The 26,813-nt window shown below is 53.3% G+C and overlaps 1 protein-coding gene across 6 annotated transcripts in view; it reads left to right on the top strand.

Moving 5' to 3' along the window:
* The window catches only part of RBM10 (RNA binding motif protein 10), a 30,739-nt gene extending 8,847 nt beyond the window's left edge, over positions 1–21,892 (top strand). For 2 of the 6 annotated variants that reach the window (XM_047714972.1, XM_047714975.1), the window contains exons 3-24: positions 6,704–6,887; positions 8,315–8,545; positions 10,399–10,468; positions 12,287–12,360; positions 13,749–13,835; positions 15,953–16,013; positions 16,132–16,308; positions 16,686–16,846; positions 17,026–17,123; positions 17,209–17,296; positions 17,925–18,111; positions 18,231–18,373; positions 18,473–18,590; positions 18,916–19,007; positions 19,095–19,259; positions 20,152–20,301; positions 20,405–20,470; positions 20,562–20,750; positions 20,850–20,924; positions 21,146–21,252; positions 21,329–21,458; positions 21,553–21,892. In XM_047714972.1, the coding sequence (XP_047570928.1) occupies positions 6,704–6,887; positions 8,315–8,545; positions 10,399–10,468; positions 12,287–12,360; positions 13,749–13,835; positions 15,953–16,013; positions 16,132–16,308; positions 16,686–16,846; positions 17,026–17,123; positions 17,209–17,296; positions 17,925–18,111; positions 18,231–18,373; positions 18,473–18,590; positions 18,916–19,007; positions 19,095–19,259; positions 20,152–20,301; positions 20,405–20,470; positions 20,562–20,750; positions 20,850–20,924; positions 21,146–21,252; positions 21,329–21,458; positions 21,553–21,678 (2,779 nt within the window). In that variant the 3' untranslated portion in view covers positions 21,679–21,892. The remainder of the gene's footprint in view (positions 1–6,703; positions 6,888–8,314; positions 8,546–10,398; positions 10,469–12,286; positions 12,361–13,748; positions 13,836–15,952; positions 16,014–16,131; positions 16,309–16,685; positions 16,847–17,025; positions 17,124–17,208; positions 17,297–17,924; positions 18,112–18,230; positions 18,374–18,472; positions 18,591–18,915; positions 19,008–19,094; positions 19,260–20,151; positions 20,302–20,404; positions 20,471–20,561; positions 20,751–20,849; positions 20,925–21,145; positions 21,253–21,328; positions 21,459–21,552) is intronic. The other 4 variants (XM_047714974.1, XM_047714973.1, XM_047714976.1 and 1 more) reach the window with 4 other exon arrangements.
* Positions 21,893–26,813: the final 4,921 nt, after the last annotated feature.

Raw genomic sequence — 26,813 nt, 5'->3', positions numbered from 1 at the left:
TGGCTCAGTCGGTTAAGCATCTGACTCTCTTTCAGCTCAGGTTGTGATCTCAGGATCGTGAGATTGAGGTCTCTGTGAGGTTCTGCATCACTCATGGAGCCCACTTGAGTTTCTCTCTCTTCCTCCCCACTCCACACCTCCCCTTCTCTAACAAACAAACAAACAAAACCCTTAAAATACATCACTCATACCAGCCTCTTCTTGTCTAGGCATTTATCATAAAGAAATAATTTGGATTCCAAGCTAAGCTCACAAGGACAGGGACCTCATTTTATTGATAGCAGTATCCCCAGCACCTAGAACAGTGCTTGATACATGGCAAATGTTGCATTAATATTTGTTGAGTGAAAGAAATGAGTGAACAATTATGAAAATTTGGAAACCAACCAGGTGTCTGGAAACATTTTATTTTCCCCATTTGTTAATTATCTTTGAGCTTTATGGTGTTTTTCCAATATTTTATTATGAAATTTCAAACATACAGCAAAGTTTAAAGAATTTTACAGTGAATACCTCTATACTCATCTGCTGGATTCTACCATTAACATTTTACCATGCTTGCTTTATGACACATTTATTTGTTTATGGTATTTTTTTTAAAGATTTTATTTATTTATTTGACAGACAGAGATCACAAGTAGGCAGAGAGGCAGGCAGAGAGAGAGACAGGAGGAAGCAGGCTCCCTGCTGAGCAGAGAGCCCGATGTGGGGCTCGATCCCAGGACCCTGGGATCATGACCTGAGCTGAAGGCAGAGGCTTTAACCCACTGAGCCACCCAGGTGCCCCTGTTTATGGTATTTTTAACCCATTTTTAAGTTTTTACAAAACTAGATTTATCAGTTGTTTTTTTAATGACTCCAGAGTCCATCTTGTTTAGAAAGGCCTTTCCCCATTCTTGGGGTGATTCATTTTTTTTTTCTTATGTTTTCTTTCTAATGTCTTTATAGTTTGTATTCAGGGATTTAAATTTTTTTTTTAAAGATTTTATTTATTTATGACAGAGAGAGAGATCACAAGTAGGCAGAGAGGCAGGCAGAGAGAGAGAGGAGGAAGCAGACTCCCTGCTGAGCAGAGAGCCTGATGTGGGGCTTGATCCCAGGACCCTGAGATCTTGACCTGAGCCGAAGGCAGCGGCTTAATCCACTGAGCCACCCAGGCGCCCCTAAATTTTTGATTCATCTAGAATTTACTTGATATAAGAAGTGAAGTAGATAAACAACTTTTATTTTCTTAAACTTTTTCTGTGAAGGACCAGATAGTAAATATTTTTGGCATTGCAGACCACTCCATCTCTATCACAACTACTTGGCTAAAAGCAGCCACAGACAATATATAAATGAATGGGTATAGCTGTGTTGAAGAAAACTTCATTTAGGTAATTGGATTGGGTCCACTGGCTGTAGTTTGCTGATGTCTGGGCCAGACCATTATTGCAACTGGTGTTTATTGACTAATCCATTTTCCCCCTGTTCATTTTGAGTTGCATTCTCAGGGTTACTCTGAATTTCCATGTGTGTTACTGTGTAGCATGAAAACTGTTCAGTTTCACTGATCTGTGCATTTATGTTTCAGTTGTTCCACCTTTATATATAATATGTTTTAACATTTGGTGAAGCTCTTCTCCCCCTCGTTAGTGGTTTTTTTTTTTTAAACAGAATTTTCCTGACTCTTCTAAATTGTTTCTTATCATTTGCTATTATAAACAGTGCTGTTGAATGATGTTTTTGTATGTGTGCAAGTATATTAGTATATTAAGTTTCCAGGAAAATTGGGGGTCAGGGTAGATTTTTAATTTTACTGGCTATTGCCAAATTCCCCTCCACAAGAGACTGTTCCCATTTCCTACCATGAGTACGAGAGTGCCTATTTCCCATACAGCCTTACCAACAGTGTCTTGTGAAACATTTGGACTTTTATGGATCTGTTGCATTAGAAATGTTCTATCACAAATCTTCCTTACAGAAGAATTCTAAATAATATATGTAGATATATATGTAGATACTCCACATTCTAGGAGGTTAGAGCTTAATTCTCCTCTTGAGTATGGGCTAATCTAGTGACTCATTTCTAAGAACAGAGTATAGAAAGGGGAAAAGAGAAACTATAGTGGAGGAACCTGGCAGACCCCACCACAACCACATGGTCAAGGTCAGCATTGGCAGTGATAACTCACATTGATATCACGGTCCCCCTTATATAATGCAATCAGTAGGTCAGGTCACCTCTCTTGTATCCCCCCCCCCCAAAAAAAAACCCCATAACGTCTGTAACCTCAAGTCTAATCACAAAAACACAATGGACAAACCCAAGTTGAGGTAAATTCTGCAGAATGGCTGACCAGTACTCTTGAAAACTGTAAAAGTCATTTAAAAAAAAAAAAAGACAAGACTAAGAAACCTTCACAGGCCAGAGGAGACTAAGGGTGTATGATGACTAAAAGCAATGTGGCATCCTGAATTCAGTTCTGGAACAGTCCTGGAACAGAAAGTGTGAGTTGTCAGTAGTACTGGGAAGACAGGTTAAATCTTAATAAAGTCTAGTTTTGACAAATGTACCATGGTTACATTTGTCCCCTGTTAACATTAGGGGAAGCTGGGTGAAGGATATACAAGAATTATGTTATCCTTGAACTTTTCTATAAATCTAAAATTATTTCAAGGGACGCCTGGGTGGCTCAGTGGGTTAAGCCTCTGCCTTGGGCTCAGGTCATGATCCCAGGGTCTTGGGATTGAGCCCCACATCAGACTCTCTGCTAAGCTTCCCCCTTTCTCTCTCTCTGCCTACTTGTGACTGCTTTATTTATTTAAATAAATTAATTAAATTAAAAAAAATAAAAATAAAATTATTTCAAAACAAGTTTGACTTCATCAAGATTAGAAACTTAAGTCCATCAAAGGACATGGTCCAAGAGAGTGAAAAGACAGCCCACAGAATGGGAAAAGGTATTTGCATATCCTGTATCTAATAAGGGATTAACACCCAGAATGGAAAAAGAACTACAGCCCCACAGGAGAACCCAATTCAGAAATGGGCAAAAGGGGGCGCCTGGGTGGCTCAGTGGGTTAAGTCTCTGCCTTTGGCTCTGGTCGTGATCTCAGGGTCCTGGGATCAAGCCCCGCATCGGGCTCTCTGCTCAGCGGAAAGCCTGCTTCCCCCACTCTCTCTCCCTGCCTCCCTGCCTACTTGTGATCTCTCTCTCTGTGTCAAATAAATAAATCAAATTAAATTTAAAAATCTTAAAAAAAAAAAGAAATGGGCAAAAGGCTTGAATAGACATTTCTCCAGAAAAGACACACAAGTGGCCAATAAGCCCAGGAAGAGATGCGGGATGACGGGTGTTGGTGAGGATGTGGGGACATTGGAACCTTGGCGCATTGCCAATGGGGATGTAAGTGGTACAGCTGCTGTGGGACACCGGCCAGAGTCTCTGCAAAATGTTAAGTCTACACCTGCCATGGGGTCCAGCAGTTCCACTCCTGGGTACCTACCCGAAGGAACTGAAAGCAGTGAGTCAAACACATATTTGTACACCAGTGTTCACAGCGGCATTAGTCCCAGCCCCCGAAACAACCAGCAAGTGGAAGCAGCGCAGGTGTCCATCAGCAGGCACGTGGCCAAATAGCATGGTGGGTGCGTGGTAGGTGCCATACCTACATATGCGTGCGGCCACAGAACAGGATGTTCTGATTCACCCTGCAATGAGGAGGGACCTTGACAATGTGATGCTAAGTGAAAGAAGCCAGACACAAAGGAACAAACACGTGATTCCCCTTACATGAGGTACCTAGAACAGGCATCTTTATAGGGTCTGAAAGTAGAGTGGGTGGGGTGGGTGGGAAGTTAATGTTCAGCAGGTAGGGAGCTTCTGTTTGGGGTGATAAAAAGACGTTTCCGGAAACAGACGGTGATGGTTGCTCAACATCGTGAGTATATTTTGTGGTAAATTTTGTGAGGTCTATATTTTACCACAATGAAAATGACTAGAAATACACAAAAAAATAAATTTTAGACTTTTATTTTAAAGTGGCCTGTCCAGGGGCGCCTGGGTGGCTCAGTGGGTTAAGCCGCTGCCTTCGGCTCAGGTCATGATCTCGGGGTCCTGGGATCAAGCCCCGCATCGGGCTCTCTGCTCAGCGGGGAGCCTGCTTTCTCCTCTCTCTCTCTCTATGCCTGCCTCTCTGCATACTTGTGATCTCTCTCTGTCAGATAATAAAAAAAATCTTTGAAAAAAAAAAAAATAAAGTGGCCTGTCCAGGGTAGTTTTAATTTTCATCCATCATTATGAAACAGCATCTTCTTAAATATAAACCGTTTGTATGTCTTTTGTGTGACTTCTCTTCCTCTTCCCATACTTTTTCCCAGTTAGTTTGTCCTGACGAGGCTCATGATGGTTTTCTCTTATCCAGGCAGAAGTGTTTTATTTTTATATAGTTAACTTCAATAATCTCTCCTTCTCTGGCCCCTGGATTTAAGTCACAGTTTTCCCCCATTGCAAGATTATCAAGAAATCATCTTGTGTTTTCTTTGGCTTCTGTGGTTTCAGTTCTTCTATTGAAATCTTTGGCCCTTCTTATTTTTATTATTATTTTTTACTATCGGACCACGCATTTTACTATTGTTTTATTATTTTTTAGAGAGTTATTTATTTATTTTACACAGAGAGAGAGAGCACACGCCAGTGGGGGGAGGGGCAGAGAGAGAGATTCTCAGGCAGCCTCCCTGTTGAGTGTGGAGCCTATGGTGGCTCTATCCCAGGACCCTGAGATCATGGCGAGCTAAAATCCAGACTTGGCCACTTAAGCTACTGAGCCACCCAGGTGCCCCTATTGTATTTTTAAAATTTTTTCTTTAAAAATTTTTTTCCATCATGAGAAGTGTACTCTTCAAACCCCACCCCTTATTACCCCCACCCTCCCCACCCACCTCCCCTCTGGTGACCATCAGTTTGTTCTCTGTAGTTAAGAGTCTGTGTCTTGGTTTGCCTCCCTCTCCTTTTTTTTTTTTCTTCCCCTTTGCTCATTTGTTCTGTTTCTTAAATTCCACAAGGAGTGAAATCGTCTGGTATTTTGTCTTTCCCTGACTGATATATTTCGCTTAGCATCATCCTGTCTAGCTCCATCCATGTTGTCTCAAATCTTTGACCCATTTTGAACGTATCCTGGTTTATATGTGTGAAGTGTAGTCATAAGATCTTGGCACTTGTCTAGGTATTTAACCTTTTTGGTTCAGTTATACTTGGGATCTTCCCATTTCTAAATGATGCCTCTCTGAATAGAGGCAACATACTTATTTCTGCATGTTACTTTTGTCCCTAGCATCCTTCCTGATTTATTGGTTGTAATCATTTTTCATTTGATTCTCTTGGGCTTTGTAGGCATATTCTCATGTCCTTTACAGACAATGGTAATTTCGCCTTCTCCTTGCCAGCTCTTAACCTCTTCTCTTCATTCTCTTGGTTCAGCTAGTGGCTTAGAACAACGTTCATAGTGGTGTTGGTACTAGACATTCTGTCCTTCCTGACCAGGATTGGGACCCTGCTAGCCATAGTCTACTATAGTGTCTGTTTTTTCTTGTTTTAAGTAAACATGTATTGGTTGCTTTTAGATTACTTTTTAAGTCATTATTTCATCAAACAAAAATTACTGGGCACCTACCAAGTACCAGATACTAAGCTAAGTTTTGGGGAGTAGGGCAGTAGGCCCTCTGGATGTGGTGCCCTCTTTCCCAGAACTCACAGGTTAGTGCTTTTCTTAAATCATCAAAGAGATGGATGTGAGGGGCGCCTGGATGGCTCAGTCAGAGGAGCACGCAGCTCTTGATCTCAGGGTTATAATTTCAGGCCCTACATTGGGTATAGAGATAACTTAAAAATAAAATCTTTAAAAAAAAAAAGAAACCGGGGTGCCTGGGTGGCTCAGTGGGTTAAAGCCTCTGCCTTTGGCTCAAGTTGTGATCCTGGAGTCCTGAGATCGAGCCCCGCATCGGGCTCTCTGCTCAGCGGGGAGCCTGCTCCCCACCCCCCCACCTGCCTCTCTGCCTACTTGTGGTCTCTGTCTGTCAAATAAATAAATAAGATCTTTTAAAAAGAAAAACATACATGAAATCAACTGTGTGATCATTATTTTACAGTAATTGCAGTAGGGGAGATTTTTTTAACAAAGCTGCCAGGGCTGGCAGGGTGACAGTGAAGGAGAAGAGCAGGGTAGCACAGGGCACAATGAGGCGGAGGGAGGGAGGAGGGCGGTATCGACCTCATCCCACGTCCCCCACATACCCTGCCGACCTGGCAGGACCGTGGTGAGCATTTTGGTGTTTTATCTTGAGAATAAGCGGGAGCCATTGGAGGGAGTGCAATGGTTGGGCTTGGTTGGCTTTGCCTTATAGAACACTCACTCACATTCGGGGCATAGAGAATGAGCTGGGACAGGTCTGGTGGAGGTGAGATGGGCCCTGACACCACCCATGAGGGCCCTGTGAAGTAAGACAGGCATGGACCGGGGAGGTGGCAGAGGAAAGGAGAAGTGGATTGGATTTTTGAGGGATGGGGACCGGCTCACCTCATGGAGTCAAGATTTAGGGACCCCCCCCATTGGGAGTCGGATCTAGTGTCTAGAGGGCATAAGTGGGTGGGAACCCCTCCCTTGCCACTTGCACCTTCCAGAAAGAACTGCCTCTGATCCTTCCCTGTTCTTCTTCCCTCAGAGGTGGCCGTGGGGACAGGACTGGCCGCTATGGAGCCACTGACCGTTCGCAAGATGATGGCGGGGAGAACCGCAGCCGAGACCATGACTACCGGGACATGGACTACCGCTCGTATCCCCGCGAGTACGGTAGCCAGGAGGGCAAGCACGACTACGACGACTCGTCCGAGGAGCAGAGTGCAGAGGTGAGGGCCGAGGAGGACAGAGTCCTTCAGGGCCTCGGCTTGTAGCGTCATGTGCGGGTAGCTCTCGGTTCCCGGGCCTTCAGACTGTGCTCGGTGGCTTTGCCTCACCCCGAGGGTCTGTCCCTGCTCCCCTCTGTGAGGGCTCCTCTCCCAAGCTGGGTCTCCCTGACTTCCACATGCTTGGCTCTATACTTCTGAGGACCCTGGCCATCACCTTTCTCCCTCCTTCCCTGTTTTTTAATTGGGGTCTGCGGTTCACTGCAAGCCCTTCACCGCCTGCTCCCAGCCAGTTTGGGGCCCTTGAAGAGCCTCTTGCCTGGGACCCGGCATGTGGGGTTGGGAGGGCGGTGGGGGATCTGGATGCCACCCAGCAGAGTAGCCCTGGGAGGCCCGCCCCGTGAGTATTTGCAGGGGCGGCATGGCCCCTCCACAGAGGGGAAGGACCCTCTAGGGCCTCTCCTTTGAGCTCAGGGTAGCCAGTTCCACACTGGGTAGCTCGCCCGAGCCTGAGAAGGGGCAGCATGATGTTCACCGTCTGAGGAGAAGCAGACTTGCCTTAAGGGAACCCCAGTTTGAGAGGATAGTCAGGGCCCAGGTCCAAGTAAGCAGGCAGGTCTGCTCTCCAGCAGGGTGGGAAGGGGACTTTTGCAACCCAACCCCCTGGGGACGGAGTGTGGGCCTTCAGGCTTCCCCATTGGCCACTGTGATCTGTGCCTGGATGTCTCTGGGGCACCAGGGGGTGCTGGGTGGACCTGTTGGAAAGAGTGGGAGTGAAGCACTGAGTTATCTGGTCCCCCTGAGGGCAGAAGGGGTGTGGACCCTGGCCTGGCCTGCTCAGTCCTGGCAGGATGGCTTGGGCAGCCTCCAAGAACTCAGCCACCACGCCCTATTAGGAGAGAGCCTAGTGGTGATAGAGGACTGGCCAGGCGGAGGAGGATTGTAGCTGGGGGGCAGCGCTGTGGCCCCTGCTGACGGGCTCTGGATGAAATATTAAGCTATTCCTAGAACCCTGGCCCTAGCTGGAAATCGTAAGGTGTAAGGAAGAGTTGTGCACATACTAGCTGAGCTGGTAAAGGAGGAGGAGGGAGCAGCGGAGGCAGGACTTCGTGTGCTCACCCCAGACCCGAGGAGGTGTAGGTGGCATCCAGTCACCTGTCTATGCGAGATCCTCCCCCACAGTAATACTGCCACCGGCCTCGTCCCGCTCCCACCAGGGCAGCCCCCAGAAGGCATCCCGGGGACAGTCTCCCACTCCAGAAGGGTTGCAGTCCAGGCCTGACCCGTTTTGCCTGCCCTGAGCCTTTAGCCGGAGCCCGCCCACTCCTGGCTTTCAGAGCCTGCCTGCCTCAGAGAGCCAGCGGCCAGCCCCTAGGCCCACCCCAGACTGACTGCCCGTCTGGTGTCTCTCGTCTCATTCTGTCGGCCAGGATTCCTACGAGGCCTCCCCGGGCTCCGAGACTCAGCGTAGGCGGCGGCGGCGGCACAGGCACAGCCCCACCGGCCCGCCAGGCTTCCCCCGAGACGGCGACTATCGGGACCAGGACTATCGGACCGAGCAAGGGGAGGAGGAGGAGGAGGATGAGGAGGAGGAGGAGGAGGAGAAGGCCAGTAACATCGTCATGCTGAGGATGCTGCCACAGGCAGCCACTGAGGATGACGTACGTGCCCCCCTCGTGGCCCTGGGCAGGCGGCAGAGCAGGAGGCCAGGCTGGGTCTCCCCCAGGGCCCTCAGCTTCTCCCTCACCCCGACCTCAGCACCTTTTATCCCTTCTCTCCCCCAGCACTGATCCATCCTCTGGGCAGGCCCCTGTGCTCTCCTGGTCTGAAAGGGAGGAGTGTCCGATAGGCTGACTTGGCCAAGGGGCTGTGGTGGTGGGTGTGGGAGGGAACAGAGCATTCCTCCAGAACATTCTGCTGGTCATCCATCCATTCTGCTTATGTTGATTGAGGGCCAGATGCTTACCAGGCCCAGAGCCAGGTATGCCTGGTGGCAGAGATGGTGCAGGGCCCGGCAGCCCAGGGTGGGGGTGGGGGGGAATAGGGAGGAACCCCATGGGATTTTCTGAGGTTTTATTCACATTCTCTCCCCATACGCTCACCCCCGCCCTCTTTTGTCAACAGTGTCAAATCTAAGTGGCCTGGCCACAGAGTCCTGCATTCTTTGACTTTGTTCACTGCTACTGACAGGCTTCCCACCCCATGCTCTGTGACATTTCCTTCCACATTCCTCCCTTTTCTTCTGTTTCCTTCTCACAGAGGCTTCCCCTGATGAACCCCAGTAACACCCCAGAGGGCCACTAGAACAGCATCCTCCCTAGCCTCCCTGAGTCTCCTCTCTGTCCCCTCCCCAGAATTCTCTGCCCAGCTCTTCATTGAAACCTACCGGCTGCCCATTTTGTCGCAGAGAAAACCCCACCTGTGTACTTGAGAATTTCTCAAGTCTGGCCCAGCTGCCATGTTCAGGGTCAGACGGTAGCTCCGTGCTGACATGTGTTAAGGATTGATCACAGGGTGGGCCGCAGGCCAGGTTGCATTTAATCCTCACAGCCACCCTGTGGGGAAGTACTCTGTGTTTCCATCCTATGGATGAGGAAGCCAGGCCCCCAGCAGTGAAGCAGCTTGCCCCAGGTCCCACAGCCAGTGTGTGGCAGGCCAGTGAGTGGCAGAGTGGAGCTGGGGTCTGGCCCTGGGCGGCTGGATTCCAGAGCCCACATTCTTGCTATTTCCTGAGCCCTCCCTGAGTATTGTCAGGCCTAACGAGCTCCTCTGTGTTTCATTTCACCCTTGTGTGTGTGTGTGTGTGTGTTTGTGTGTGTGTGTGTATGAGAGAGAGAGAGAGAGATATCTCTTTTCTTTTTCACTTAATGAGGAAACAGGCCCAGAGGCAGTGAGATTGCTGCCCGAGAATGCCCAGCACATGCTCCCGGGCTTCTGCAAGAAACACCACTGGCCCAGAGACCCTGCCTCACCTGGTCCAAACCCCACACTGCCTCTGCAGCTTCCCCCTGGTTTCACCCAGGAAGCTTTCCAAATCCTGTGACCACACCTCTTGGTCTCCACCCCAGGATACTGCCCCTCGCATGGCCTGGGGCACACGGCTGGCCTCTGCTCAGACCCCGCATCTTCCCATTTTGGTATTTGCATCACGGGTCTCTTGGGGCAAGCCCCAGCTCTCCTCTCTAAGGCTGCACCAAGCCTGTCATCAGAACCCCCCTCCTACCCCACTGCAGGCCCTTCTTGAGCTGCTGGCTTGGCTCGCTCTCCTGCCTCTGAGGGTCACCATGCTGCCACGCTCCCCCCTGCACCACGCCCCTCTCATTTCACTCACTCTCTGCCTGTCTGGGGCCGAGTGTAGAAGCCCGGTGCTGGTGTGGGCCCAGGGCCGTGGCCGCTCCCAAGAGAGCAAGAGGAAGCAGTGCATGCACATCACCGGCAGCCCCTTGGGGTCCCAGAGGCCTCTGGAGGCCCCCCTGTGTGCTGAGCCTGCCCCCATCCGTGTCTCCCCGTACAGATCCGGGGCCAGCTGCAGTCCCATGGAGTGCAAGCACGAGAGGTCCGGCTGATGCGGAACAAATCCTCAGGTGAGCTTTTGTTCCCAGTGCCTCCCCTTCTGGCCAGCCTTAGCCTCCAGTCTCCCTCCTGCTTCTGCCTTCTCCCTCACCCTCCCTGCCCTGCCTTCCTGCCACAGCTGGGAATGGGCAGCTTGGGGTGCCCTCTCTTCTTCTCTTCCCTTCAGCCCATCCTCCTCGCAGCTCTGGGGCTGTCGGGGAGGGGGTCCAACACTGAGCTGAGTGCTCCCCGGGGGCAGGGCCAGGGCCAGGCTCCGGGGAACCTCCTCTCTGGGACTCTGAGTATCTGAGGTGGTAATCCCCTCCCCATATACTCCCTTCCCTCTCCATTCTTCTCCTCCTCCTGCCCCTCAGTCTCCCCCACGTTTTTGCAGTAACAGCCTGTGACCAGAAAGTAGGTCTGACACGGTCCCACCCACGTGTCCCAAGAGGGGAGGCAGGGGACGGCTCTTATCCAAGGGTGCATCCCGAGGAGCAGCCAGGATTTCTGGCCTTGCTTGTTCCCCGCTCCCTCTGGCGGGCCGCCTGGAGCTGGCCTGAGGTTAGCAGGGCGGTGGGGGGAGTTGTCTCCGCAGGACCTCTGGCCCAGGCTCCCCAAGGCAGGCACAGTGGGGCTTCACTGCCTGGGCTTCTCTCTCCATCTCTCAGTCTCTCTCCTCCCCACACCTCCATATTTCTCTCTCTCTCTCTCTCTCGCTCTCTCCCCCTCCTCCTTTCCCTCTCCCTTTCCTTCTCGGCCCCCTTCCTCTCTCTCTCTCTTCTTTCCTCCCTCCGTCCCTCCTCCACCCCAGATCATACCATTTCATCCTCCTGTGCATCCTAACGGTTATTCTTACGGAGAGCAAGCATGCCCCCCCGGCCCTGCTATGCCTGAGCCCTCCCTGTGTGTGTCCCTCCAGAAGAGGAGCTGCTTTCCTGCAGCCCTTTCCCAGCCCTGGCCAGGCCTGGAGTCTCTCTTGGTAGCATGTAGGTCTTGCTCTGCTTCACCCCAGCCAAACCACAGGCCGACAGGGTTCTGGTCTCTCTCCATAAGGTGGTGTCCTAGGTGTGGCCCCTTTTGGCACTTCTCCCAGGCACCCACTGATTCTTTAAGGTCTACCCGTCCGGCCCTGGCCCCCATTCTCCTACTGTATAGGAGGACTTGCCCTGTGGGTGGCTGTAAGCTTCCTAGCTTGGCCCCGAGGCGGCTCCCTGGGAAGGCCCAGCTCCCCTGCACTGTGCTAAGGCTGAAGTGACCTTGTGTCCCTGCCTCCCACTGCTTCCTGATGGGCCTGGAGCCTTCCCGGCCTCACCAAGCAGCCTGGCCCAGGTTCTCTTTTGCTTCTTGGGTGAAACATGTCACGGGGCCCCTCCTGGGCACCGGCCTCGTGCTGGGCCCCCCCCCTTCAGTTACTGATTCTGGCCCGTGTGGGGTCAGCAGCCTGCCCATCTGCCCTCCTTCCTTCTCTGAGACACATCTCTGCTTGTACCCTTTCCCTCCCACCTCCTTCTCTCCGTCTCTGTCACCACAGGCAGGTCTGCCTGAGCCCCTCTCTCTGTCTTTCTTCCCAGCTGGTGTGTGTGTTTCTCCCCCTCCCTACCCCACCTCTCCTGCTCAGTTATCCTCCTTCCCCCCTCCCTCTTTCCTGCCCCTCCCCACCATCTACCTTGCCCCCCACCCCCTGGTCTTTATCTCTCTGATTACTTCTCTCTCTCCCTTTCTTCTTTTCTCCGCTCCCCCCTTCCCTCTCTGCCCCCTGGTCCTCTCCCCTCGGGTCCCACCCCCGGGAACGCCGTGTGTCCAAAGCTGTTGACTAACCCACTGCGTCTGTATCTGAATGCTGTCTCCAGGTCAGAGCCGGGGCTTCGCCTTCGTCGAGTTTAGTCACTTGCAGGACGCTACACGATGGATGGAAGCCAATCAGGTTGCTTTGCCGCACTTGAACCCCCCCCCAAACAAATACTACTTTGTAATCGAGCGCTCCCCATCGCCTGATTCTTATGGACACAGTTCCCTGCCCTGTGGCCCTGTGTCCTATCCCCCCCGCCCCCCTCTCTCTCCCCGTTCCTGACCCTCACTATCTCCTCTTCCCATCTCTTGCTACCCACTGGGCTTCCCATCAAGAACCCACACTCACCACCGGCCCCTTCCCACCACCAGGCACTAGCTCTGCCCCACCCCCCACCTCCCAGCTGAGCTTTTGGAGAAAGGGCTGCCGGGGGGGGGAGGTTTTCTTCCATGGAGGCTCCCACTCCTCGGGGACTGCCCTGCTCCAGGGTCAGGCAGAGCCGGGCTTTCGTTCCACGCTCAGGCATCACTGGAAGTCTAGCCACTGGGGAGCTTAGCTGTTGGCACACTAACTAGCCAGTCCCGTTTGGCCAGCTCTCTCCCTGCATGGGAGTTCGGCCTTTTGATTTCCGTGGAAGAGGCCGGCACCGCTCTGTTGATCTCAAGTACCAGTCAGATGCGCTAGAACTCACTTCAGATGCCCCAGCCCTCCCCCTGCACCTACCCCCCACAGGAGTGTCTGCTTGTCCACTCCACTGGGGCAGGCCTGCCTTCTCAGCAAGGAGTCATGCTATAAGGAAGGGAAGGGAGCCAGCTCCCCTGCCTCCCACGGTCCCCACCCAGCAGCTTTGGGACTTCCAGAGACCCAAGGACCTGCTCTGCTCACCTGCCCAGAGCCTGGCTCACTGGTGTGGGGCATGGAAGGAAAGCCTCAGGGAAGGAAGGGTCAGATGTGGTGGAAGCGGGGCTCAGCAGGGCGGCCTTGGGGCCCTCTCTGCCCTAATGCTGTGGGCCCAGGACCCAGCCAGCCCCGGGAAGACAGCCTCACAGCAGGAACTGCCATCTTTTAAATCTGGCTCTTTCTTTTTCCCCTTCTCCAGCACTAGCGCGCGTGCGCTCTCTCTCTCTTTCTTTTCCCTCCTCTCCCTCCCCTCCCTGTCCCCCTCCTCCCAAGTGTAGCCTGTGTAGTGCTGGCCCTGGATGTGGCCTGGCAGTGTCAGGGCCTAGTGGGGGGTTCACCCCACTGTCTGGCAGGTGTCAGTCAGCCGAGCACTGTGTGCCTGGTGGCGTGTGTTCACGTGTGCGTGCGCGGGCCCGGAAAGGCAGCAAACAGCTGCGCCCAAGGGCTCTGGCGCTTTCCCTCCCTCCTTCCCTTCCTTCTTCCCTCGTCCGTTCTCCGACCTCCCTCCGTTCCCTGTCCCTCATCCATCCAGCTGAAGGGCTCGCTCACTCTCTTCTCCTGTGCTGAAACGGTGCGTGGGGCACTGCTGCCTGGGCCTCACTGCGCTCTGCTTTTTCCCGCAGCACTCCCTCAACATCCTGGGCCAGAAGGTGTCCATGCACTACAGCGACCCCAAGCCCAAGATCAATGAGGACTGGCTGTGTAATAAGGTACAGGGGCGGTGGGCAGCGGTAGCCATGGATAGAGACGGCGGCGGCGGCGGCGGCGTCTGTCCCCCTGGGGCCTCTGAGGTGGCATAGGTGTTGAGGACCGGCTCAGCTCAAGTAGCCACCGTCCCTGGCCGCCTGCCCACCTGCCCACGTGCACTGGGCTTTCACTCGGCACCAGGCTCTGCCCTCAGGAGGTGCAGTTCTGCCTGAAGTCCCAGTAGGCTTTCCACAAGTACTTACGTAAGCGACTGGCTAGTGACGGTGGAGGCGTGCCGTGCTGTGGACTTCTGAGCCGGGCTGGCTGGAGTTAGAGCCTCCCGCATCCTCCCTGGTCTCTGCCTCACTTTCCTCAGCTCCACAGCATAAATAGCAATGAACCTTCCCCCCAAGGTGGTTGGGAGGATTCCGGTGTGGCACTGAGAGGGTAACTGTTGGAACAACATCTGGCCCACGGTTAGCTCCCTTTAATGTCCACCTCTCCCCCCAGCGGAAAGCACTGGCTGCTCTGGGGACCTGCGTCAGGTGGCCCCACTTGAGGCTGAGGCCACAAGCTGTAGGGTCTTGCAGTCGTATTCCCTACGAGGAAGCTGGGGCTCAAAGGGGTGCCCCCATGGGTCAGCCTTGAGCCGTGACTTGCTCCCGATCACAGGGGCCATGGCTGGTACCCAGGGTTCAGTTCTCCCCTGGGGCCATGTCCCCCAGCAGCCTGGAGACAGCCTTGCAACTCCACAGCCATGCCTCCCGCAGCCAGCTGGCGGTCCTGAGACCTAAGGGGAGGACTGAGGGCAGGCCGAGCCCTTAACCCTGCCCCCAGAAACAGTTGTGCCTACTAAGGGGAGTGGCATCTGTTTGTTTTAAAAGAGAAAGTATTCTCAGAAGGCGGGTGTCCCTGCAGGGGCAGGGACAAAGTGACAGTGGCTCTCTGTCCCTCCTGTGTTTTTGGATACTCCTCAAAACCAGGGAATTCTCTCCTTTCTCCTCCTTTAATTCCCCCGCATCCTGTTGGTCACCAGGTCCTGTTGCGTCCATCACAAAAATGCTCTCCCTTGCGATTCCCACTGCCCAGACAGCCATCCCCCTTTCCCTCAGTCGCCATGGACCTCTTCTGCTTTGCTGGCCCCTTGCCTCTTTCTCTCGCCCTCTCACCTATAACATTCCTTGAAACTGTCTCTAACCACATCCCGCCTTCTCTGCTTAGAACCCACCCCTGCGGCGCTGAGCTTGAGCGTGGCCACCCTCATAATCTAGTGTCACCTGCCCTCTCCAGCTTCCACTTTGCAAAGTCTTTCCTCACCCTCCTACACCAGCTGAAGAAAATCTCTTGTTCCCTTTGCTAGCAGTAGCTTCCCAGCAAAACTAAAGCAAACTTCTGGGCCTCCCAGATCAAATATCCCACCAACCGTCCTGAGCTGATGAGCTATGCCCCTCTTGGACCGTCCCCCTCCCCGAGTCCCCACAGACAAACCTGCTCCTCCCCGTGCTATATCTGCTCCCTGCTGTTATGCTGTGCGGGTGGCCAAGGCCACATCCAGGGATGCGGGGCAGAGCCTGGCCCAGGAACAGTGTGCAGTGTCTGACCGTGGAACAGAGATAGAAATGTAGAACCTCCAGAGATAGAAAAGCGGGGGGTTCCTGGAGGCTGCCGTGGCCAAGCCTGGTTCTCAAGAGCACCAACCCAGTCCTCAAGACGAAGGAGAGGTGGGAGTCTGGCCAGAGAGGGGCTACCAGCTTTTAGAGGTGAAAACATTGAAGGTTCCTTAAGAGGGAAGCAGGTTTTAGGAAGAGGACAAGGAAGAGGACTTGTCCTGCTAAAGGGACAAGAAGGGGACCAGTCCTGGCAGTTGGTACCACAGAGGAGGTGGCCTTTGTAGCAGGGGTGGGGGAGAGGTTGTTGATTCCTGAGTTGAGGAGGAGGCACTAAGGACAAACTTGAGACCATGTGAAGGGAAGAGTCACAGACTGGGAATGACAGCCAGAGCCCCCTGCCATCCCTGACCCTGGGACCTTCCTTCCTGGGGCATGGCAGGGTTCCCTGGGGGGGGGTGTCTCAGGATCCAGGTTTAGAGGGCGCAGTGGAAAGCCCCAGCCCCTCTGACAGCCTGGCCTGTGCCTCGCAGTGTGGTGTCCAGAACTTCAAACGCCGTGAGAAGTGCTTCAAATGTGGTGTGCCTAAGTCAGGTGAGGCCCTCCAAACTCCCCACCTCCCTGGGACATTGGTGGAAGGGGGGAGGAGGGTGACCAGCCAGGGAGCCGCCTCCCCCTTTGTCACTGGCCTGTCGTCTGCTGCCCCTGACAGAGGCAGAGCAGAAGCTGCCCCTGGGAGCAAGGCTGGATCAGCAGACGCTGCCACTGGGTGGACGGGAGCTAAGCCAGGGCCTGCTCCCCCTGCCACAGCCCTACCAAGCCCAGGGAGTGCTGGCCTCCCAAGCCTTGGCACAGGGCTCGGAGCCAAGCTCGGAGAACGCCAATGACAGTGAGTCAGTTGTTCCTTCCTTTCTCCCTGGCCTAGGGTGTCTGGGCTGGGCTCTCCTGAGGCCAGAGAGCTGGCGGTGACTAGGACTTAGTCCTCCCAGGGTCTCTGCCTAGTGGGGGGACAGACATGATGTAGGGAGAGCAGGGGAGGAGCATCGCCCAACTCGACTTTGGGGGTGTGTTGGGAGGGTTCTCAGCAGGTGAGCAACTGAGCTGGGACTTGGACTGACAAGCAAAGTTTATCCAGGAGGAACAGGTGAGAGGAAGCGGCAGGTGCACAGGACATGGAGGCCAGAGGAGAGGGGTAGTAGAGCGCCACCAGAGGGTAGGGCTGGAGAAGAGTGTCGGTGCCCCCTAACACTGGGCCCCTTCCCGCAGCCATCATTTTGCGCAACCTGAACCCACACAGCACCATGGACTCCATCCTGGGGGCCCTGGCACCCTATGCAGTGCTCTCCTCCTCCAACGTTCGTGTCATCAAGGACAAGCAGACCCAACTGAACCGTGGCTTCGCCTTCATCCAGCTCTCCACCATCGTGGTGAGGGCGGCACAGGGGGGGGCCGGGCAGCCAGGGTCCCGGCCCCCGGGGTGGGGAGGAGGGTCCCTGAGCCCAGCGCCCCCACCGCGGCTCCAAGCCTGGCAACGGGGCAATGGAGCCGGGGGCCTCCCCGGGCCTGACCCTTCTGCCCCCACCTCCCCTCCTCCCCCATCCCCCAGGAGGCAGCCCAGCTGCTGCAGATCCTGCAGGCCCTGCACCCGCCACTCACCATCGACGGCAAGACCATCAACGTTGAGTTTGCCAAGGGTTCTAAGAGGTCAGGACCCCGCCTGTGTCCCTTCCCAGCTGGCCCCCCAGCCTGGGGTTTCCATCTGACTCCTAGTCTCTGACATCCTTCCCAGGGACATGGCCTCCAACGAAGGCAGTCGCATCAATGCTGCCTCTGTGGCCAGCACTGCTATTGCCGCGGCCCAGTGGGCCATCTCACAGGTACTCAAAGACTCCCCTCTGCCCCAGCATCCCCACACCGGGGCCGCAGTCTCGACCCTCCCGTGCCCTCTCTGCAACCAGGAGGGCTGGCTTGCTGTCTGGCTTTCTGTGGACCCCAAACCCTCACAGTGGCTGCCGTGGGCTTTGGGGGCCTCGCTGCAGCTCCCTTCCCAGTCACCTCCTCCCAGGCTTTCAACTTCAACACCATCGTGGCTGCTTTTCGCTTCTATTTGGTGGTTATTTTATCGTCCTGAATTGTCACAACTTCTTTAATAAAACGGAATTTATAAGTGGCTGAAAGAAAATTGGGAGATGAAAATAAAGAAGGGGAGGACGGTGTCTTCCTTGACCTGACACCCAGCGCTTGAACTACGCCACACACGTACCAGTGTCAGCCCTGGGAGCATTTGGGCGCAACTCTTCTTCAGCCGATTCTTGTTTTTGCCGCTACCCTGCCCTGCCCTGCCCTGCTGTGGCTGGGCGGCCCTCACACTTCACTTGTCTGAGGCCTGCATGCTTTCTGTCAGCAGACAGACACTAGCCTCACCTGTGGGCAGATGCTTCTTAGCAGGTTCCCCTCCCCCTGCGCCCCTTCCTCTGCTAATAAGCCCCTCCCACTGCCCCTCAGGCCTCCCAGGGTGGGGAGGGTGCCTGGGCCACCCCCGAGGAGCCAGCGGTCGACTACAGCTACTACCAACAGGATGAGGGCTATGGCGGCAGCCAGGGCACAGAGTCTTCCCTCTATGCCCATGGCTACCTCAAGGGCACCAAGGGCCCCAGCATCACTGGAACCAAGGGGGACCCATCTGGAGCAGGTGAGCCCCAGCACCTCTCCCTGAGCCCATGGCGGTGGGGAGGGGGCGGGCAGCAGGCATGGGGTCCTGGGCCCCATCATTCACAGGCCTTCTCCTTCCCTCCCTGTCCCTCATTACAGGTGCAGAGGCCTCTCTGGATCCCGGGGCCGACCCTGTGTCACTACAGGCTTTCTCCCGCGCCCAGCCTGGTGCCGCCCCTGGCATCTACCAGCAGTCAGCAGCCGAAGCGAGCGGCAGCCAAGGTGCCGCTGCCAACAGCCAGGTGAGGGAGCTCTGGGGCGTCTTGGGGGGTGGGGCGTGTGGGAGGTGGGGGGCATCGGCAGACACTGAGCCCTGTTCCCCCGTCCGGCCCTACGACCAGCCATACACCATCATGTCACCTGCTGTGCTCAAATCCGAGCTCCAGAGCCCCACCCATCCCAGCTCTGCCCTGCCACCGGCCACCAGCCCCACTGCCCAGGAGCCCTACAGCCAGTACCGTGAGTAGCCATGGCCTGCGGGGGGTGAGGGAGGGGAGGGAGACAGGACAGGGAGTTCTTTAATAAAGCACAGAGGAGGGACGCCTGGGTGGCTCAGTTGGTTAAGCAGCTGCCTTCAGCTCAGGTCATGATCCCAGCGTCCTGGGATCGAGTCCCACATCGGGCTCCTTACTCATTGGGGAGCCTGCTTCTCCCTCTGCCTCTGCCTGCCATTCTGTCTGCCTGTGCTTGCTCTCTCTCCCTCTCTCTCTCTGACAAATAAATAAATAAAATCTTAAAAAAAAAAATCACAGAGGAAGAGTATGACCTCCCCAATCCCCCCCAGCTGTTCCTGACGTCTCCACCTACCAGTACGATGAGACATCTGGCTACTACTATGATCCTCAGACTGGCCTCTACTATGACCCCAACTCCCAGGTAATGGGGGGCCTAGGGAACGGGTGGGGCCTGCAGTTCCCCTTCTGGAGGTCTCCCCTCACGCCCCCCTCCTTTGCCCCCTCCCAGTATTACTACAACGCTCAGAGCCAGCAGTACCTGTACTGGGACGGGGAAAGGCGGACCTACGTCCCTGCCCTGGAACAGTCGGCCGACGGGCATAAGGAAACTGGGGCCCCCTCGAAGGAGGGTAAAGAGAAGAAGGAGAAGCACAAGACCAAGACAGCCCAACAGGTGAGCAGTGGGGCTCACTGGCTGGCTCTTTGGCGTCTTCCAATAAGTGCATTTCGCTCTTCTTGAAGCCTCCGCTGTGGGGGTTGGGCTGGGGGAGGCAGATGTGTGCATGGCAGTGACTGTGCTCAGGAGACCAGGCTCCCAGCCCAGCTCCACTGTCTGATGCAGGACGTTGAGCCAGGGCAGTCTCCTCAGTATGTGGTCGGGCAGCCTACCTCCCTGAGTGGCCAATGCCATCTGTCCCAAGTGAGCCCAGTCAGCTCTTCTGTCCCCCAGTGGGAATCCTCCCATTGTTTGAGTGCCTGAAGCTGGGCTAGCCCTGCCTGTGGAAATGAACGGGCGCGCAGAGCTCCTGTGGGCCAGCCCCGCTCATGGGGATGTATCCAGGTCTATCTACCCCAGAGAACTTCTTATGGGCCCATCAGGGTGTGGAAAATGGCCCTTGCAGTGTCTGGTGGGAGCGGGCAGCTGGCACTTCGGTGTCTCTCTGCGGAGGAAGAGTATCACAGTCTGGGTGCAGCACTTGGAAGCAAGAACTAAGTGTTTCCTTGACAACCTGGTAAATTCTAAAAGTGGTGGTATGCCTGGGAGGGTGGACAGAATATGGAATGTGGCATAGTATTGTGTGTAGAAGTTAGAGCCACTGTCTGCACCATAAAACGATAAAAGCCTACAGAGAGCAGAGTCCTGTGGGTGCCTGTGAGGAGGACAAGCACAGCCCAAGAGGGCTTGGCGAGGGGCACTGATGGCAGAATGACAAGAAATGGGGACTTTCATCGCCACATCTTTTCCTGCTGCTTGAGGCTGCAGGGCAGGAAGGGGCAGTGGATGGAGTTGGTGGTCCCAGCCACTGGAGGGTCCTTGAGAGCCTCACCCACACCCTTACCCCTAGATTGCCAAGGACATGGAACGCTGGGCCCGCAGCCTCAACAAGCAAAAAGAAAACTTCAAAAACAGCTTCCAGCCTATCAGCTCCCTGCGAGACGACGAGAGGAGGGAGTCAGCCACCGCAGATGCTGGCTATGCCATCCTTGAGAAGAAGGTGTGTTGGGGCCACCTCCATTACCCACTCCCTCATCTTGTCATCTCAGCATCCCCTCTGTGGAGTCCCTGAATTTGTGTGTCCACCCCCCCCCCGCCCCCAGGGAGCACTAGCCGAGAGACAGCACACCAGCATGGACCTCCCGAAACTGGCCAGCGATGACCGCCCAGTGAGTGGCCGGGGCAGGAGGAGCAGCGGAGGGGTGGGGCGCTCCAATCTAGCCAAGCCTGACTTCGCTTCCCCACCCTCACATTCTCTAGAGCCCACCTCGGGGCCTGGTGGCAGCCTACAGCGGGGAGAGCGACAGTGAGGAGGAACAGGAGCGCGGGGGTCCCGAACGGGAGGAGAAGCTCACTGACTGGCAGAAGCTGGCCTGTCTGCTCTGCCGGCGCCAGTTCCCCAGCAAGGAGGCGCTCATCCGCCACCAGCAACTCTCCGGGCTCCACAAGGTGACTCTCCCAGGGAGGACTGGCGGGGACCCTTGGCTCGGCCCGGCCCAGTGTGGCCTGGCCGGCCGCTTCACCCTCGTCTTATCTGTCCCCTTGTAGCAAAACCTTGAGATTCACAGGCGAGCCCACCTGTCAGAAAACGAGCTCGAAGCACTGGAGAAGAACGACATGGAGGTGAGGTGTGACCCATTCCTGGACTCCATCCCCTCTGTCCCCGGCCCATTGCCTGTCCCCTCAGGCAGCCGGTGCTCAAGTCCCTCGGCTGGGTGTAGCTTGGCTGCTTGCACCCACAGTATCCGGCCCACAGGACCTCACACCTGTTAGCCAGATCTGGCTCCCCCAGTGCCACACACACACACACACACACACACACACACACACACACGTGTTTTCAGCAAATGAAGTACCGGGACCGTGCGGCTGAACGCAGAGAGAAGTACGGCATCCCTGAGCCCCCAGAGCCCAAGAGGAGGAAGTACGGCGGCATGTCCGCAGCTTCTGTGTAAGTGCACGGGGCCAAGGGGAGGGGCCCGAGGCTAGCTGGCTGGTCACTCACCCCGCCCCACTGGCCCCTGCAGGGACTTCGAGCAGCCCACGCGGGATGGGCTGGGCAGTGACAACATTGGCAGCCGCATGCTCCAGGCCATGGGCTGGAAAGAGGGTAGTGGCCTGGGCCGTAAGAAGCAGGGCATTGTGACGCCCATCGAGGTGAGTCTCCTGCAGTCGCATCCCCGGCCTCCAGCATTCTGTCTGCCACACCCCCGTCCCGCAGCCGACCTGATGGCCCGCCTCTCTCACATAGGCCCAGACACGGGTGCGGGGTTCCGGCTTGGGTGCCCGAGGCAGCTCCTATGGGGTCACTTCAACCGAGTCCTACAAGGAGACACTGCACAAGACAATGGTGACCCGCTTCAACGAGGCCCAGTGAGAGCTGCAAGAGCTGCTTCTACATATGTCGGGTCCTGCCCCGGGGACAGGGAGGGTGAAGTGGTGGGCGGTCTGAGTGGGGCCCTGCACCTGTCTACCAGCCCACTTCCCAACCAGAGAGGCCCTGACCAAGTCAGACTTTGAGTTGGTGACTTTTGTTGGAAAACTGGGCTGGGATCATGCTCTTCTTTTTGTAATAAAAGCCGAAAAGTCCATACCTTGCATGTCTCTTTCTCACACACCAGCACAATCTATGTCCACACGCAGGGACATAAACACAGGTGGACAAGGGGCCTCATCAGGCCAAGGAGGGTGGCAGTGCTAGCATTCACAGCATCTGGTGCATGGGGGCTCCCAGCTTGGGATGAAGGTGGGGGTACAACAGGAAGTTCTGGCCTGTGCCCCAACCCACAATATCTAGGTCACAGCCCCCTCGGCATTGTCAAGTCCAGTAGGTCTCCATACACCAGGAAATCCCACATCAGCAGGGCACCATCGGGCTTGAAGTCCCCCCTCGGGTGAGAGCCAGCACTGGGAACCTCCCACCCCCTGGCCTTGGCACCCAGTAGCTGCAACCACTGTCTAATCGCAAGGGCTAAACCTGAACCACACTTGGCCCTCCCTGGAGCTGAGGACTGCCCAAGGGCATCTCCAGGTGGACAACAGTGGGCACTCTCGCACCAGTCACCCCTGTGCCCTCAATGGGCAGATGACCCCAGAGGGATGGCGCTAGAGAAGCTCAGCCTGCCAGCCCCAGGTTGGAGGTGCCTCATCAGGACCAGTTGGGCCCGCACTTACTCCCGTCCTCTCTGCGACTGCTAGCACAGGACCCACCCCTCTGGTCGCTGCAGACCAGTCTACACCCTGAGTCCCAAGTATGTGTATGCTCTCAGCACAGGTCTGGGTGCAGTGGAACATGAAGCTGAGGCTGCCCTCTCCCGGCCTGGCCGTGAAGGGCTGGGCGGGAAATGGGGCCAAGAACCACCCCACCCCCAAACAGATGCTTGTGAGGTGAGAAGGGGAAAGGGGAGGTGCTAAGGGAAAAGTGATTGGTGCAGAGCCCCTCCCCCACTAACTGGCCTGCTTTGTGACATCTCCCTGCACCAGCTAGAGGAGGCAAGTTAGAAAGAAGGGGCCCCCTAGAGGTGATATGGTGGTGATTTGGGGTGGGGGTGTTGCCCAGGGACAGAGGAAGGGGGCTGTAGGAGGGGGAGGGGGACAGGAAATAGGAATAGAACAACATGAATGAATCTCATAAACATGAGTGAAAAAAGACACAGAAGAGCACACACTATATAATTCTGTTTATGTAAAGTTCTTAATCAAAACATGCTGGTGGGGCACCTGGCTGGCTCATTCAGTAGAGCATCTGACTCGATCTCAAAGTTGTATATACAAGTTTGGGCCCCGAGCTGGCTGTAGAGATTACTTAAAGTCTTAAAAAAAAAATTGGTGAGGGGGCACCTGGGTGGCTCAGTGGGTTAAAGCCTCTGTCTTTGGCTCTGGTCATGATCTCAGGGTCCTGGGATTGAGCCCCCGCATCTGGTTCTCTGCTCAGCGGGGAGCCTGCTTCCCTTCCTCTCTCTCTCTCTGCCTACTTGTGATCTTTGTATGAAATAAATAAAATCTTTTAAAAAATTGGTGATAGAGCAGAGTGGAGGTGGGGAGGGTGTCTTTCAGTAGAGGGGGTTGCAAGGTAGCATTTTAGGATAATGAAAAGATTCTAGATCTTGACTGGGGTACTGGCTATATGGGTGTATAGTAGGTAAAAATTCAAGCTCTACAATTAGAATCTGAGCATTTCATCATATGTAAGTTATACACAACGTTGGAAAAAGACCACCAGAGCAAACCTCAATAAGAAGCAAGGAAGTAAGACAAAACAGAAATAGATGAAATAGGAGAAACAAACAACAAATAGTAAAATTAAAGGCAGAATCTTTAAAACAAAAATTAAGAGGAAAGATAGACTTGGCAAGACTGATCAATTAAAGAAACTCGAAAATGCAAACACCCCAAATACAAAATTAAAAAGGGGAACTTAATACAGATGTAACAGAACTTTTAAAAATAACGAACATATGTCTGAAAATCTAGCTGAAATGAATACATTCCTAGAATAATATGCCAAAACCATGCCATGAAGAAACAGATTAGTCGAATAGAGCAAAAAGTAATAAATTGAAACAGTAGTCAAAAGCTTTCCTCTCCCCACCAAAAAAAGGGCAGGGCCTAAATGGTTTTTGTTAAGTGTGGTTTACCCAACTCCCAGCTATCTTATAGAAGTTGTTCCAGGTACTGGAAGAAGAGTAAAAGAGGTCTGTTTTATGAAGCTAGTGTAATCTCTATCCCTGAAGCAGGTGAGATAATACAAGAAAATTTCAAACCCATTTCACTTATATCTGTAGTTTAAAAAATCCTTAACAAAATCTTAGCTAAATGAATCCAGTAATATATTTAACAAACATGTTTGAATCAAACAGGGTTTATCCCAGGAACGTAAAGTTGGGTCAACATCAGAAAAGGCTATAAATGTAGTTCACTACCTTAATAGACCCAAAGTAAGCAAAACATAATCTGAAACACAGAAAAAAGCAGTTGATAAGCTCTAGACACCATGAATCCATACCTATAAATAAATGGGTGAAAGAGTAAATAATTGGAGAAGAAGGGAAATATTTTCTTTACAGTAGAATGTTAACAAATAATACTAACAATGGTCAACAGTGATGGAGTTAGAAAATTTATGAATGCTAAAACTAGTTGTTACACTAGCAGTCAGTCACACTTTGGTGAGAAACAGGATATTCACATAGATTCAAAGTATCTCCCTATGAAATACATGTTAGTTAATTCCAAAGGGAGGGAAAGTATCTTTACAGTAGATAAACCTGCAGATACCAGCTTAATGAAGGGAACACAGCGAACATGATCAATATTAAATCATGAGCCATCTGATAGAATGAAATGAGGAGTCAGCGACACTTCTCTGATAGTCCCATCCCAAATGCAGAACCTGAATCTAACCACAAGGAAGCATCCGACAGGACCAAACCGAGAGACATGCCTCAAAATTCCTGGCTTCTCATCTTCAAAAGCGCCAAGGTCATGAAGGTCAAGGGAAGACTGAAGAACTGTTTCAGACTGAAGGAGACAGGCCATTTGAAAGTTCAAATGTCACCTCCTTAATGAGGCCTGCCCTGCCTACCCTATTTAAAATTCCAAACCCTCCCCCACCATACTCCCTATGCCCCACTCCTTGCATTAATTTTCTCCATAACACTTCTCAGATTCTAACATCCTCTCTATTTTTTTTCCCTTTTCTATAGTGTCTCCTTCACCAGAACCAAAGCTCCACAAGGGAAGAGACTTTCGTCTTGCCTTGCTCACCACTATGTCCCTAAATGCCTAAAACAGGGCTTGGCATATACCAGTTCTTGGAAGTATAAATAAAAACACATTCCACACACACACACACAAAAAAAAAAAGGCTAGAAAGAAAAGACAAAAACAAAACCAAAAAAGGCTAATATGTAAAGAGTTCCTAAAAATCCATGAGAAGTACAGCAACCCAATAGAAATGAACAAAGGATGCAAACAGAAAATTCCCCCCCAAAACAAGAACCATAAATACCTTTAAAGCTATGAAAAGATGCCCAAGCTCACTCCCACAGAGTTCACAGGACACTCTCATCCATGGCTGGGGGCAAAGCTAAATGGTACAACTCTCTCTCACCCCCACCTCCCCCTCCCTCTCTTTTTCCTGCTTTCTCACCTCCATGGGCTTCTGCTCAAGCTGTTCCCTCCAACTGCAGTGCTCTCCTTCTCACTTAGGAAAGTCCAAATCCTGCCTCAATGACACCCTCTGATCCATTTGATGGCAATCGATTCTTCAGAGAAGAACTCGGCCACACCCATGGCTTCAGCTGTCCCCTCTGATGGTCCCCAAATCCATATCTCCAGCCTCAGACCTCCCTCCATCCCCTGAATTTCACACCTGGTCCTCAACTCTTCATTCAACCAACACAAACCACAACCTGGATGTCTAGCGTGCATCTCAAATATAACACATCTGAAAACAAACTCCTGACCTTGCCCCACACCTGGTTCCTAATGGAGTATTTCCCCTGTCGGTTGATGACAACTCCATCCTTCCAGCTGCTCAGGCTAATAACCTGGGGGTCAGCCAGAACTCCTCTCTACTTTTCATGTCCTCTATCATGACCCCTTGGCAAATCCTGGCATCTCTACCTTCAAAATCAACCCAAAATCGAATGTCTCCTTGCCCCTTCCACTTTTACCATCTCAGTCTGATCCTCTCTCGTCACTTCTGGCCTCTTGCAGTGGCCCTTCTGCTGGTTTCTCGGCTCCCATCTTTCCCCTTACAGTTTGTTCTCTCTCCACACAGAGCAGCCAGCTTGTGTACGCTAAAATGGAATTCCTATCAGGTGGCACTTCTGTTTAAAATCCTTTCACGGCTCCCCACGGATCTTAGAACAAAACCCAAACATCTCAGCCTGGCTTAGAACACCCTCCTTGACACGGCCTCAGATGTCATCACCAGTGTTCTCCCGTCCTCACTCCTCTCTTGACTGCACAGACTTCTGCCCTCTTCCTCAGACTGGGACTCACACTCCCAAACTCCCAAGGCCAGGCACCTGATGATCCGTTCGGAATTCCTTCCCCCATATGATACATGGCCTGCTTCCTCACTTTTCACATGCTGCTTCCTCAGAGAGGTGGTCCCTGACTACCTCACAGGGAGTATCTGGGGAGGTCTCTCTGAGGTGAGGCAAAAGATGAGTAAGAAGGAAAAGACCTGATGGAAAGAGTGTTCTTAACTATTGCAAGGGCAGTCTCCTTCATAGGTTCTCTGCTGTGCTCCCAGTGCTCTGCACTTAGTAGGCACTCAAGAAATCCTTTTCAAGTGAATAAATTTGGAGGTTGTTGACAGGATACGAGGTACAGAATTTGGGATAAGGTGATAAAGATATTTTCTGTGAAACGCATTTGCTCGAACATCACCTTCTCAGCAAGGCCTTCTTTGATCACTCGCAAAATGCAACCTGACCCCACAGATTTCCCCTTATCTCGTTCTGTTTCTCTCCATAGCACTGACAGTTGTTACATACATAT

Source organism: Lutra lutra, chromosome X (assembly GCF_902655055.1).
Source record: "Lutra lutra chromosome X, mLutLut1.2, whole genome shotgun sequence".
NCBI classification, from domain to species: Eukaryota; Metazoa; Chordata; class Mammalia; order Carnivora; family Mustelidae; genus Lutra; species Lutra lutra.
The sequence above is the reverse complement of the archived record's forward strand: the minus strand, read 5'-3'. Positions and strand labels throughout refer to the sequence as shown.